Source organism: Chinchilla lanigera, unplaced genomic scaffold (assembly GCF_000276665.1).
Source record: "Chinchilla lanigera isolate Chin_1 unplaced genomic scaffold, ChiLan1.0 scaffold00015, whole genome shotgun sequence".
In the NCBI taxonomy this organism is placed as follows: Eukaryota; Metazoa; Chordata; class Mammalia; order Rodentia; family Chinchillidae; genus Chinchilla; species Chinchilla lanigera.
This window is the reverse complement of record NW_004955416.1, coordinates 28,069,352-28,082,142: the sequence shown is the minus strand read 5'-3', so window position 1 is coordinate 28,082,142 and position 12,791 is coordinate 28,069,352. Positions and strand designations below refer to the sequence as shown.

General features: G+C 43.7%; 1 protein-coding gene across 1 annotated transcript in view; it reads left to right on the top strand.

Moving 5' to 3' along the window:
* Chsy1 (chondroitin sulfate synthase 1) overlaps positions 1–11,162 on the top strand; it is a gene marked incomplete in the record, with an annotated part of 65,868 nt that extends 54,706 nt beyond the window's left edge. Inside the window, 1 exon segment of the mRNA XM_005381708.2 lies at positions 8,156–11,162. Within this exon segment, the coding sequence (XP_005381765.2) occupies positions 8,156–9,748 (1,593 nt within the window).
* Positions 11,163–12,791: the final 1,629 nt, after the last annotated feature.

The following is a 12,791-nucleotide window of genomic DNA, read 5'->3' as shown; positions in this document are numbered from 1 at the left end:
AAGAAGCAGAAATGGAATCTTGGATACAGTTTCCTGACTGCAGGTAAGGGTTCTCTTTGCTTGTTGCTATTGATTATCCAAACCTCAAAATGTCCACTTAAAAAACTTTTGTTTCAGCTTCCTCACTGTGCTTACAGTCTTATGCAGAAGCTTTAAATTACTACCTGCAGTTCTTGTTTAACTTTGCCAAGCTCAATCCTCAGTTACTTTGAAATGGGCCAGGCTTCTGTGACAGGTGCTTAGATTTCAGAATTGGGCACTAACTGTTCAAGCCTCATTCCTGTAGTTGTCCTTTTTTTGCCCTCAACTCCCAGTTCAATTCCCATGAAAAACTCAGTTTTCTGAATGGAGTCTTTAAAATACAAAGTTCCTCCTTGTTGAACTTAATTGGATGAAAATTGGCAATTGGATGAAAATTGGCAAAGCCTACACAAAACTAATTAAGCAAGGCCTAATAGGGACATGTAGGGTAACCATATGTCCCAAAAGCCCGAGACAGCCCAGTTTATGCTGGTGGGAATGGCCTAATTATTAATAGACCCCATCTTTCATCCCAGAAGTTCATGCTTTGGACAGTAAATTGTCTGGAAACCTACCTTGCAGGCATATGAAAATGATAAATATTTAAAAATCATGACTTTGGCTATTGAAACTACCACAGGTTATGATCTGTCAACATTTAGACAGCCCATATAGTCTTTGAACCAATTTTCTAAGGATAAAGAAAACAGATTCTCTGTCATGAATTGAAGCATTGCATACATGCAAATGAGAGTTTGATCCAGAGCGGTGATGGTTTGTTGGTGTGGCTGAACTGTGTATCTAATGAAGGGCAGGAGTGTAAACAGTTAATAGGAGAAACAAGGGCCTAATGAGAACGTTTTGTGTTCACTGCGGAGGATAAGGACATTTGTTACCAGAGATCATAGAAGGTATTTGTTAAGGAAGATTAAATGTAGGTCATTGGTGGCTGTTCCCAGCTGGCCTAGAAGTTCCTGGGAATAGCATGACCTGGGGAAGTAGCCCCTGTCAGATTTACTATAGAATGACACAGTGTCCTGAAACATCTAACAGTAAAGGGAGTTGGCTTTGCTAGAGTCAGAGATAACACAGGAGCTTTTTGGAACAAAGAGTAAAGACTGTTTGGACCCTATAACTGAAAATTAAGCCATCAGCGTTACTGTCTGCATTTTATTTTATTTTTTATTTTTTATTTTTTTTGGTTTTTCTCCGGTACCGGGAACCGAACTCATGACCTTGCACTTGCCAGGCAGGCGCTTTTGCCGCTGAGCTAAATCCCCAGCCCCACTGTCTGCATTTTAGAAGGGTTTCTTCAATTAGTTTTTTTAAAGCAAGGAATAACCTTGTTATTAGTAAATAGCCTGTTTGTATTGACTTGTATGTTCCACTGTTAACTGTTTCATAATATTCTTTTAAATAATACGCCAAGTTATACATCATTGAAATATCTTATGATAATAAAATTCTCTTAAATTCTAAATTTGATACTCTGCAAAATATTTTTAAAAAAATCTTTGTAACGAAAAAGTCATTATGTATTTGTTACTCTTCTAGTGCTCCTATTTTGGTCTTATAGAAGAACTGAAGGTTTTATAGAATGGAAACAGTTAATAGGGATGTTTCACTACCCTTTAATGCTCCAAATGCAATTTTATTCCTTGATGGTGACTTCCTAACACTGCAGCGTCGGCCAGCTCAGGGGTAGTTGGTGACAGCTCAGGGTATGTGTGGCCGGTTCTGATGAGGTCACCTAAGGTCTTAGAATTCTTGAAGGCTACTCCGGTATACTGCAGTCATCTCATACATGAGAAAACTTGAGGTCTAATGAATTCAAGTGTTTCATCCAAAGTAGTAACACAACAGAGAAACCAGAAACTAGTTAAGGTACAAACAAAAAAGATAGTTTGAGAACTTTGCAAGGAATTCCAGAATCAATTACAGACAGCTTAAATGTACTACAGAGGCAGAGATGCCTTGGTGTGATCAGGTGGAAGGGTGGCTGATACAGGGAAAGGGCCCTACAGACTGAAGCCTAGAGAGAGGGGGTCAGGTGAGGTCTACCAGGCTTCCCCCTACTTCCCTCCTGTCTTCCTGAGTTTTTTCTCACCTTTTAACATCTTACTGGGATTTGTGTGTTTCATTAGTGAATTGTGCTTGGTTTTAGTGTAATTGCTTTTAATTTTGAAAGTTACTTGTAATATATTTCTCTCCAAAAATTTGAAAATCTGAAGAGTGTTTTTGATTTCCCCGTCCCTCCCATTTTACCACTCTGAGGTAAAAAAGAAAATGGTTCCCAGCTCCTCAAAAGCCCTTCCTGACGAGGCTTTGTGCAGAATCGCGGGGGACTGTTAAGTGCTAATTGACTGAAAGTGCCTCCCGAGGCGAATTTGGATGGGTCTTGATGGACTGTCCTGGGGTAATTGGAGACCTGTGCCCTCGCTTGTTAGGCCTCTGTGCTCACCTGCTGCTGAGGCCCTTCATCGGCCACTTGGAGAAAGGGGCCGCTCCCCTGGCGCCGTTACAGGTGCGTGTTTCACTCAGCCTGGCAAGTTGGTCTCAGGTTCGTATTGTAGCCTTACTGGTAAGTGTGCGAAGGGAATCCGTCGGGACAGCACAGGGCCACCAGCTAGCCTGCAACAGACTTGGCCTTATTTTTAAGCTTCTGCTTCATCCCACTTATTTTTATATTGCAACAGATTTCTTATTTATTAGAAAAGAAGAATGAATGAATGTAACCCAACGTTCCTTTAAATCAAACTTTGGGAGTTTAGCAGGAGGTCCCTACAGCAACTTCACTGCAGTTTAAAATTCTCGGTCTCTTTTAAGGCTGCTGTGGCCTGCTAGTACTCGTCTGTGTTGCTGTCCTCAGCGCACATGCACTATATTCGGGCCGGGCCCACATAGACCCCGGTCACTGTGCAGGTAACGGCTGCAGACAGCCTTTGCAGCATTTTGAGAAATGAGCATTTGGGAACCCGGTGCCCTCACAAGCTTATAAGAAGCAGTCGTGTGAAGACAGTCGACACCGTTACATGTACAAGCCCTCGTTTGGCAGCCCCCTCCACATGTGGAGTAGTGACAGCCAGGAATAAAATGGGCAGTCATATTAGAACTTCTAGGGAGTAATAATACAGATAGCCACATCTTTTGATTGGAAAGGTATATATTTTTCTTTAAATGCATTACTCATTTTTACATATGAAAATAGACCCTGGTGAGAGGACCCAGCCTTGTCCCTGTGTATTTGTTATGTAACATGTATACTATATGATGCATCATCAGCTGTTTAATATTGAAATAATTCAATAATTTTCAGTACTTTGTTTGCTGAAAGGCTCACCACTTCATCAGTGATCTGTCAGATGTACCCTGTAAGAAAGAGGTCGGGCCCAGAGCTGGACTCTGGAGATGAAGGCTGGTTCCTGCTGCCAGCCTTGAGGTGCTTCTCATGAGACTTACTTGCTTAGTCATTCTGGGTGGTACCCCTTGTGGCTTGGACCTGGTGTCGTCGTCTTCCCAGATTTATCCCCTCGCTTTAGTGGTTACATCCTCCAGTAGCTTCCTAAGAGATTGAAGGTAAATCTGAGCCCTGGAATGTCTGAAAATCTCTCTCTTCTCCTTTCCTCCCTGGTGGATAGTTTGGTGGGGAAGAGAATTCTACACTGAAGATAATTTCACTTCCTCTTTTAGAGGCATTTGTTCTTTAGCTTCCAGTAGTTTTGTCTGTGTCCAGTACCATTCCAGTTTCTGATTGTTTGTATATTCCTTTCTTCTTTGGGCCTCTTTAGACTATTTTACTTGATATTCTGAATTTATATTCTTCATACTGAGTACTTAGTGTTTTAGTCCAGGCACTTGGGTTCTGCAATTCTACATCCATTTTTTTATAGTTTTTTCCTCTCCCATGTACTTTCTCTATTTATTTATTTATTTATTTATTTTTTTCCGGCACCGGGAATCAAACTCACGACCTCATGCTTGCCAGGCAGGTGCTGTGCCACTGAGCTAAATCCCCAGCCCCAACTTTCTCTTTTTAGAAGAGTATTGTTTCTCTTCTGTTGTCTGTTTTTTGTTTTGTCTGTTGTTTTTTCTGTTTCCTGGGTGATCTTTAACTGTACTTTGAAATGCTACTTTTCCCTTTTTGTGTTGCTATTTCATGTTTAATTATAAGTGGAGTAGGCTGACCGCCACCATCGTAGCCTGACCAGAGACCCCTCTAAACTCCTGTTCCCAGCACAGCTGCACCTAGTGACTCATATTACTATCAGCCTACTACTGATAACAACTACACCTCCCTGCATGCTGCCAGACCTCATCCTTGGGCCGCCATTCCCCTTTATCAAGCCTTGTTCTTAGCAGGTAGCCACAGCCTCCTTTCACTGAACCACCCCTCATCTCATGACTCTGTAAAGACCCCCATAACCTGTACGAGAGGGTCTGCTTTGGTCTCAGTTCCAGAGTGGTCCCTGTCAGGTCTGTTGTGAAATAAACCTGTCCTGTTGAGCTCATATCTTCGTTTCTTTTCTTTCTTTTTCCTAACAGTAAGAGTTCTGTTTTGTTTTCTGCTTTTCTTTTTTGTGGTATTCTATTTTTATTACATCAATATAGTGTCTTCCTTTGAATATACTAGTTTTGTTTTTAGTTTGGTTGTTGAGGTTTTCTTCTGTTCACTGTATTGTTTCTGTTTGTGCCACGCTCTCTGTTTCTTTGTTTTGTCTCTGTCTTTCCCACTGGAACCCCTTTTCAGCTGCCTGATCCTTGGCTGTTGATCCTCTTTTGTAGGTGAAGCTTTGAAAACCTGCCTGTGGGTTCTGTATCCGAGTTTTTAAAAACAAGTGTATTCACTAGTGTCCAACATTTTGGATGACTTTTTGTTAATAAGGCCTTTAGATGTGTGGGACGACTGATCCAGGAAAGACTGTCCAGGTTCCTGTTGGGGTGAGGAGTGAGGATATGTGTGCTGGGCAGCAAGTGGGAGATGAGGGCTGGTGTCCTGCTAACATCTACCAAGATTTTCATTCCTTCCGTTGCCATTCAATCTCGTCTCCATTAGGCATTCATGTTTAATTTCTGGAGCACTGAACTTCATTCAGAGTTATGTGCTTAGCAAGGCAATAGCTCCAGAGGAGTGGGGAAAATAACCTGTAGACAATTGCAATCAGAAATAACTACTGTAAATGATGGAAGCGTAAATATTGAAATCTTTATGTTACTCGCCAGTTTTTGGTTTAGTTACAATTGGTAGACAATCCTCCATGCATTTGGACAGAGGCTGCACCATCTAGGTGGCAGAATAACTTGGAACATGTCTTTGAAGATGCGGATGTTACCCACCCCATGGTGGCTGTGATTTTGTGGGGAAGGGACCTTGGGGCTCTCACTGTCCTGTATTTCTGACTCCTGCAGTGTCCGTGTTCAGCACTGGGCCTTGTCCTGTACCTCACACCCAGCGTCTTTCTTGGGCTCTCACAGAGAGTTGGCTTTCTTGTCTGTCTCTGTCTCTCAGAGCTGCCTGTTAAATTTCATCTTTCTTCCTTCCTTCACCGCTCTCTACTTCATGAGGATTTGAGGGCATCTCTTACGTGCTGTGTCGCTTCTTGTTCCATTCTGTTGGCCTTTGTGGATTTATTGCTGTTATTATATTTTGTCATTCTCTCTTTAGAGATAATTTGGGAAGATAGAAAATCATGTGACTTTTGTCCACCCTTATCTTAGCCAGATTTCTCCAGTTTATATTCGCAAACTGACATTTTTGCTGCAGCTTCACGAAAAAGACCGAGTGGGGTCAGAGGGAAAGGGAGTCTGAGATTCATAACCAGATGGATCAGCGGCATGAGCTGTATGCGGGGCAGGGTGAGGAGCGGCGCCTGCCTTGGGCTGCTGTCACTGGAGAGAGGGGGAGGTGCTTTCAGAAAATTTTATAGTTCTTCACATTCATTGGAAATTATAGGCAGATGAAATGGAAATAAAGTTATGCACACACACCCCACCTGTAGCTTCCCATCATATGACTACCTATGGCCTCGTTAGTCCCCAAGCATGGGACATGTTGGTTAATGCTGACTTCTCTGCATGAAGCACCTTTACCCAGGTAGTGCCTCTGGTGGAGGCAGCGCAGTTTCTGGCGGCTCACACAGGTACTTGGTTCCTGAATACGGGAGGACGGGCTTCCCCGAGTCTGGGAGTGGGTGTGTACAGGCCTGCTGTTCATTTCGGTATTCACAGGATGTGAAAGGGCTGTACTTGTTCCACAGTTTTAGCACCTGCAAAGAACTTTTTTCTGGTGGTTCCGGGGATTGAACGCAGGGCCTCGTGCATGCAAGGCAAGAACTGGCCACATCCCCAGCCCCTGCAAATAACTTTCCGAAGCCCCCTTCGTGGTTTTTTTTAAATCAGTTACCACTTTGTAGCTCTGCGGTTTGCACCCATCAGCTGCCCCAGTTGGAGAGTGAACAGGAAATTCACTGGGGCAGGGAGTCCGTTCAGCATCTTTTGTTGTGATCCTTAAGGAACAAAGTCAAAGGAAGACAAGTTGTGTGGTCATCTAAACTTTGCTGCCAGACACATATCTTAGTTGTGCTTTTATCAGTCACCTTCAGCTACCAACCTCCCAGGCTCTTCCTACCCCCTGCAGGCCTGCTGGCTGCTTGGCTTTAGTCTTTAAAGTAAAGTCCAAAGTTTCTCTGTAGTCAACAGTGGGTAGTGAAAGAGGTACAAGGAATTCCTCATAACACGGGCTCATTGTGAGCTATATTCCATGATATCCTTAAAAAAAAAAAACCCTCCTTTTGTAACTAAGTGTAAAATTTGACATGATTTCAGCGGATTAGTGTATGTGTATACTCACATGGATTGTAAGTGATATGGGAAGCCGAGTCAGAAGTGGTGGCACACTTTGGAGGGCATGGCAGTACCATTCTGATTCCATGCACACCAGGCTTCATTGGCGCTGGGGTCAGCGACCATGTCTGGAGCTGGCACACAACTCTTCGTTTTAAGCCATTCTTTGGAAGTAGTCCCCCTTCTTTTTCCCACTGTTTTTATTCATTTGTAGCTTACAGTATTGCATAGAAAAAGAAGATGGGGTATACTAATCTGTATTTTTGTACTACGGTAATTGCAGGGAGTACACAAATGGCTCTTCAGAGGCAAATAAGTGAGTCCCCCCAATCCATATTACTCTTATCCACAGTATACAACACTGTGAGTAAAAAACAAAACCATGAACCACAAAAGAAAAAGAAAAAAGGACTAACTTACCTGACCAACTTTGTGTTATTTTCAGTAGATTTTTTCAAACTTTCATTCTCCATTCCAGAAAGCATTGTAAACATTCATCTCCTTAACTGAGTGTCAAGAAGAACTAAACTTCTTCCTTTCCTAACTGAAGGAACAGACGCCTGTAGGCTGCTGCCCATCAAGCTTATGTTCCCCCAGATGCACGAGTAAGGACGGAAGGGAAGAGTGGAGTAGAGCCACAGGTCCTGTATGTCCTTGCCCTTCCACTTCGCCGGTGTTTTCTGAACCTCCAGGCCCCACCTGAGTCCTGGAGAGCCCTTGCTGAGCAAGCAGCACATATGGAGAAGTGTGCTCGACTTGTGCTCATTTCCAGAGGCCCCCAAAACTTTTGTTTCACCACAAGGGCGGCACTGCCCCAGCCCCTGGCCTCTGATAGGCTCCATTTTCTAAGCTCCCAGAGACTGTTGGGCAAGCACAGGAAGCCCATTCCTGTGGACTTTGGCCTTGGACCCTCAGCACTCAGGCCATTCGTAGGAACCTGGATGTCCTATTGTTTTTCAGTATTCTCAACTGTTACACTCTGATCTCAAGTTTATGCCTCTTGTTTTTGAAAAACTTTTTCATAATTCTGCCTATAGAATTGTATTGGTCAACTCTGCTGCTGGATGAAGTCATGTTTCTTTAAGTAGTTAAGGTCTGTTAACTTTTAGTATCATTGGGCCACTGTTGGTTGTGCTTTATCTAGAGCTTTTGTGTGCTATGGCTCAACTAGAGAGATTTCTAATATTTAGATTTTGTCTGTAGAGTGAATAGATGTGTAAGGAACAGTAAGAATGGGAGACATTCAGCCATGTGGTATTTAAATAGTAATATTAGCAATATTTTTCCTTTACAGATGCAGCAGCTTTTTTATGAGAATTATGAACAGAACAAGAAGGGGTACATTAGAGATCTCCATAACAGTAAGATTCACCGAGCTATCACATTACATCCCAACAAGAACCCACCCTACCAGTACAGACTGCACAGCTACATGCTTAGTCGCAAAATCGCCGAGCTGAGGCATCGCACAATCCAGCTCCACCGAGAAATCGTCCTGATGAGCAAATACAGCAATACAGAGATCCACAAGGAAGACCTGCAGTTGGGCATCCCCCCTTCCTTTATGCGCTTTCAGGCCCGCCAGCGGGAGGAGATTCTGGAGTGGGAGTTTCTGACTGGAAAATACTTGTATTCAGCTGCCGATGGCCAGCCCCCCCGGAGAGGAATGGACTCTGCACAGAGGGAAGCTTTGGATGACATCGTCATGCAGGTGATGGAGATGATCAACGCCAATGCCAAGACGCGAGGGCGCATCATTGACTTCAAGGAGATCCAGTACGGCTACCGGCGGGTGAACCCCATGTATGGGGCAGAGTACATCCTAGACCTGCTGCTCCTCTACAAGAAGCACAAAGGGAAGAAGATGACGGTGCCTGTAAGAAGGCACGCGTACCTGCAGCAGACCTTCAGCAAGATCCAGTTCATGGAACATGAGGAGCTGGACGCACAGGAGCTGGCCAACAGGATCAATCAAGACTCTGGCTCCCTGTCTTTTCTCTCCAATTCCCTGAAGAAGCTTGTTCCCTTCCAGCTCCCAGGGTCCAAGAACGAGCACAAAGAGCCCAAAGATAAGAAAATAAATATCCTAATTCCTTTGTCTGGACGTTTTGACATGTTTGTGAGATTTATGGGAAACTTTGAGAAGACATGTCTCATTCCAAATCAGAATGTCAAGCTTGTCGTTCTGCTTTTCAATTCTGACTCCAACCCTGACAAGGCCAAGCAAGTTGAACTGATGAGAGATTATCGCGTCAAGTATCCAAAAGCTGACATGCAGATTTTGCCTGTGTCTGGAGAGTTTTCAAGAGCTCTGGCCCTTGAAGTAGGATCTTCTCAGTTTAATAATGAATCTCTACTCTTCTTCTGTGATGTTGACCTTGTGTTTACTACAGAATTCCTGCAACGGTGTCGAGCAAATACGGTTCTGGGCCAACAAATATATTTCCCCATCATCTTTAGCCAGTATGATCCAAAGATTGTTTATAGTGGGAAGGTTCCCAGTGACAACCATTTTGCCTTTACTCAAAAAACTGGCTTCTGGAGAAACTATGGGTTTGGCATTACTTGTATTTATAAAGGAGACCTTGTCCGAGTGGGTGGCTTTGATGTTTCCATCCAGGGGTGGGGGCTGGAGGATGTGGACCTCTTCAACAAGGTTGTCCAGGCAGGTCTGAAGACATTCAGGAGCCAAGAAGTAGGAGTAGTCCACGTCCATCACCCAGTCTTCTGCGACCCCAATCTGGATCCCAAACAGTACAAAATGTGCTTGGGCTCCAAAGCATCCACATATGGGTCTACGCAGCAGTTGGCTGAGATGTGGCTAGAAAAAAACGATCCAAGTTACAGTAAAAGCAGCAATAATAATGGCTCCATGAGGACGGCCTAATGTCCAGCTTTGCTGGAAAAGACATTTTTAATTATCTAATTTATTTTTCAAAAATTTTTTGTATGATCCATTTTTTGAAGTCCAAGGATATATTTTCCAAGTGGTTTTCTTACATAGGACTCCTTCAAGATTGAGCTTTTTGAACAAAAAATGTGATCAGTGTTTGCCTTTGAACACATCTTATTGCTAAACATTATGTAGCAGACTTGCTAGTGTCTGACTTGAAACATACCTGATGAACAAAACTTTTGGGGTTTTTTTACATTTTTTCCCAGACTCCTTCTCTACAGTCCTATGGCAGAAAACGTAAACATTCCTTCAAAGTATTATTGTGACAAAAACACTGTAACGCTGGTAAATGTTCTATTGTGACTGTTAACCTTCCAGATTCTACCTTTGGTTTTTTTTTTAAATTTTGTTTTTAACAACAGCTTTTTTTAAAAAAAAAAACAATTTGTATTCCATTTGTAAGAAAGGAAATGTGTTAATACGGTATCATCATCTTCAGGAAGTTTTCCAAAGTTGATTGTTTCCCCTAAACTTTGCTCTACCCATCAAGGTCAAAGGTTTCTGTGAGCAAGGGGTATGAGGAAAGCACAGCAAGACTGGTGGTTCTTCATGCAGTTCCTTTGGCCCAGACAGACCTGGTGGGAATTCCAAGAAGGATTGGGCTTTTTCCTCTCTCCCTGACTCTTCTCTGTAGAGGGTAAAATATTAATATTTAGAATGACAAAAGAAGAATTAGTGTAATAATCCTAATGTATGCAGGCTAAACAAATGAAAACACCCTGATGAAAGCATTGGGGAAGACACACTTGGTTTTGTTCGCTTCATCTTGTCTGTGTTAAATTGGTGGAGATAGTTACTTCATTCTTTAATTGTTGTTTTGTTTTATCCCTTGTATCTGAAATACCTTTAATTTATTTAATATCCATGGTTTAGAACGCCGGCATTTCTGAGTACCCGTTAGTAGTATTTATATGTACCAGGAGTGTGGTTAGTATGTTTTACTTGCAGTACACCAATCTCCAAAGATTTCCTTTTGAAAGTACTTTTCCCCCTCCTTAATTTTCACATTCCTATTTTACTAAAATATTAAGTGTTCTTGGACAATTTTGGTGCTCATGTGTTTTGGGGACAAAAGTGAAATGAATCTGTCATTACACCGGAATGTTTGTTTTCAACTCACAGATCAAATGTGCCTTAATAAATTGTTTTTTCATTTAGATATCAAACAGTTGATAGACTTGCCATTTTAATACACATCATTGGAGATCAGCTTATTTGTAAATAGCCTGTTGCTCATTTGGAAAAATAAACCAGTGGACAGTATTTTTTTATTGTACTTTGCAGAACCATTTTGTCTCGTTATTCCTGTTTTATCAGAAGAATTATATTCAAAACTGACTTTGAAGTGGCTCTTCCTTTATTTTTTCCTGTAGTGAAGTTGTCTTTTGTTTGTTCATCAGCTTGCTGACTCCGGCTGTGGAAAGCAGAGGCCTCCAAGCCAGTCCAGGCCCTTGTCTGGCTGCTTGGTACAGATTCTCACACGTTCCTGGGCCCAAGAGATCTGTACTTTAACTAGTGACCCATATAGTGCTCTGTGTGCAAATGTTCTCAGGGTTTTACTACATGATCCAAAAGCAAAAAGTAATAATAACTCTTAAAAAGTAGCGTGATCTCTGATGCCAAGACAGCAAGCTTTTGTGGACGAGAGTTACGCTCCTGGGAGAGGTATTTACAGTGTAATGACAGTTAAGTCCCAGCATAATGACATTGTGCTCACAGAAAGAATTGCTGTAATTCTGCCTAATTGCCATATACTCTGTGGGATTGTTTACTTTTCTTAGAAAAGAGCAGTCATTTTTATTCTCCAGTAAAGATGAGCATAATCCACATTTGATGGCAAAGTCACATAAATTCTATTCATCGTAACAGCAGACTGTGGGGATTTGCAAGGACAGGTTGCAAGCAACAGCCCCGTTGAGCTAAGTGTCCACCCAGCGTGTTGGTGGCTCGTGGTTAAACTCACCATTTCCTTCCCTGCAGTCCTCTTCCGGATGTGGTGCTGGTGTCTGGAACACCACCGCCCCTGGAGCTCTTGGGCTCTTCTCCCAGCTCCTTGCTGCTTGCTGGCCTCCGGTCCGCTTGCCTCCCATCACTCCAGAGCCCTCCTGCTGGAGCGTGGGCTCCGTAGTCCTCCTGGCACCCAGACCCCCCTCAGCCTGGCCACGCCTCCACGCCCTTATTCCCTGCAGGCACCCTCGCCAGACTGGCTCCCAGATGTGGGGCTTTCGTCTCTGCTGCTCAGGTACCTGCTTTCCCCCAGTGCTTTGACTCTGGAACGCAAACTCCCACCGTCTACCCCAGTGCCGTTTTGGACCCCTCCTGTGTAGATGGGGTTAGTTGGGCTGAGTCCTCTGCCTGTGCAGTGACATCACCCTCGTGAGAGCCCTGGAGGGCAGGCCTGGGCCTGTTGTTCCCGGTCGTCCCCTGTGTGTTTGGGAATTCTGGTTCCCATTCTGCCTTCCCTACCTCTTCAGCCTCCCAGCAAGGGCTCTCATCTGGCTTCTCCATTGCATCTGCCATTATCCAATGGCCTGCGATCTATGGCCCTCACCCAGGGCCCGGAAATAATCCCTTCCCCCCTTGAGCTCGGCTGCTTTTAGCACATACAGCCTCGGGTTTATGTGCCACCTTGCAGGGAAGCTGTGTGTGTGTGTGTGTGTGTGTGTGTGTGTGTGTGTGTGTGTGTGAATTCTGTATAGATTAGATAGCATTTTTTAAAATTTACATACATAAAGGAGGTCTTAGGTGTCTTAGGTGTGCACACCTTGGTGGAGCCCCTGACAGCCTCTTGAGCTGCAAGGCAGAAGCTGCGGCTCGATTGGCTCTGCGGAGGTGTGTGCGGAGGCAGGCCAGCCAACTTCCTGAGGTTGTTGGGCGTACAGGAACCCTGCCCAGGGGGAACCAGGACCGCCTTGTCTTGTGGAGCAGATGGTGCTAGCAGGCACTGCTAATGCACACCTTGTTTCCAGAAGGC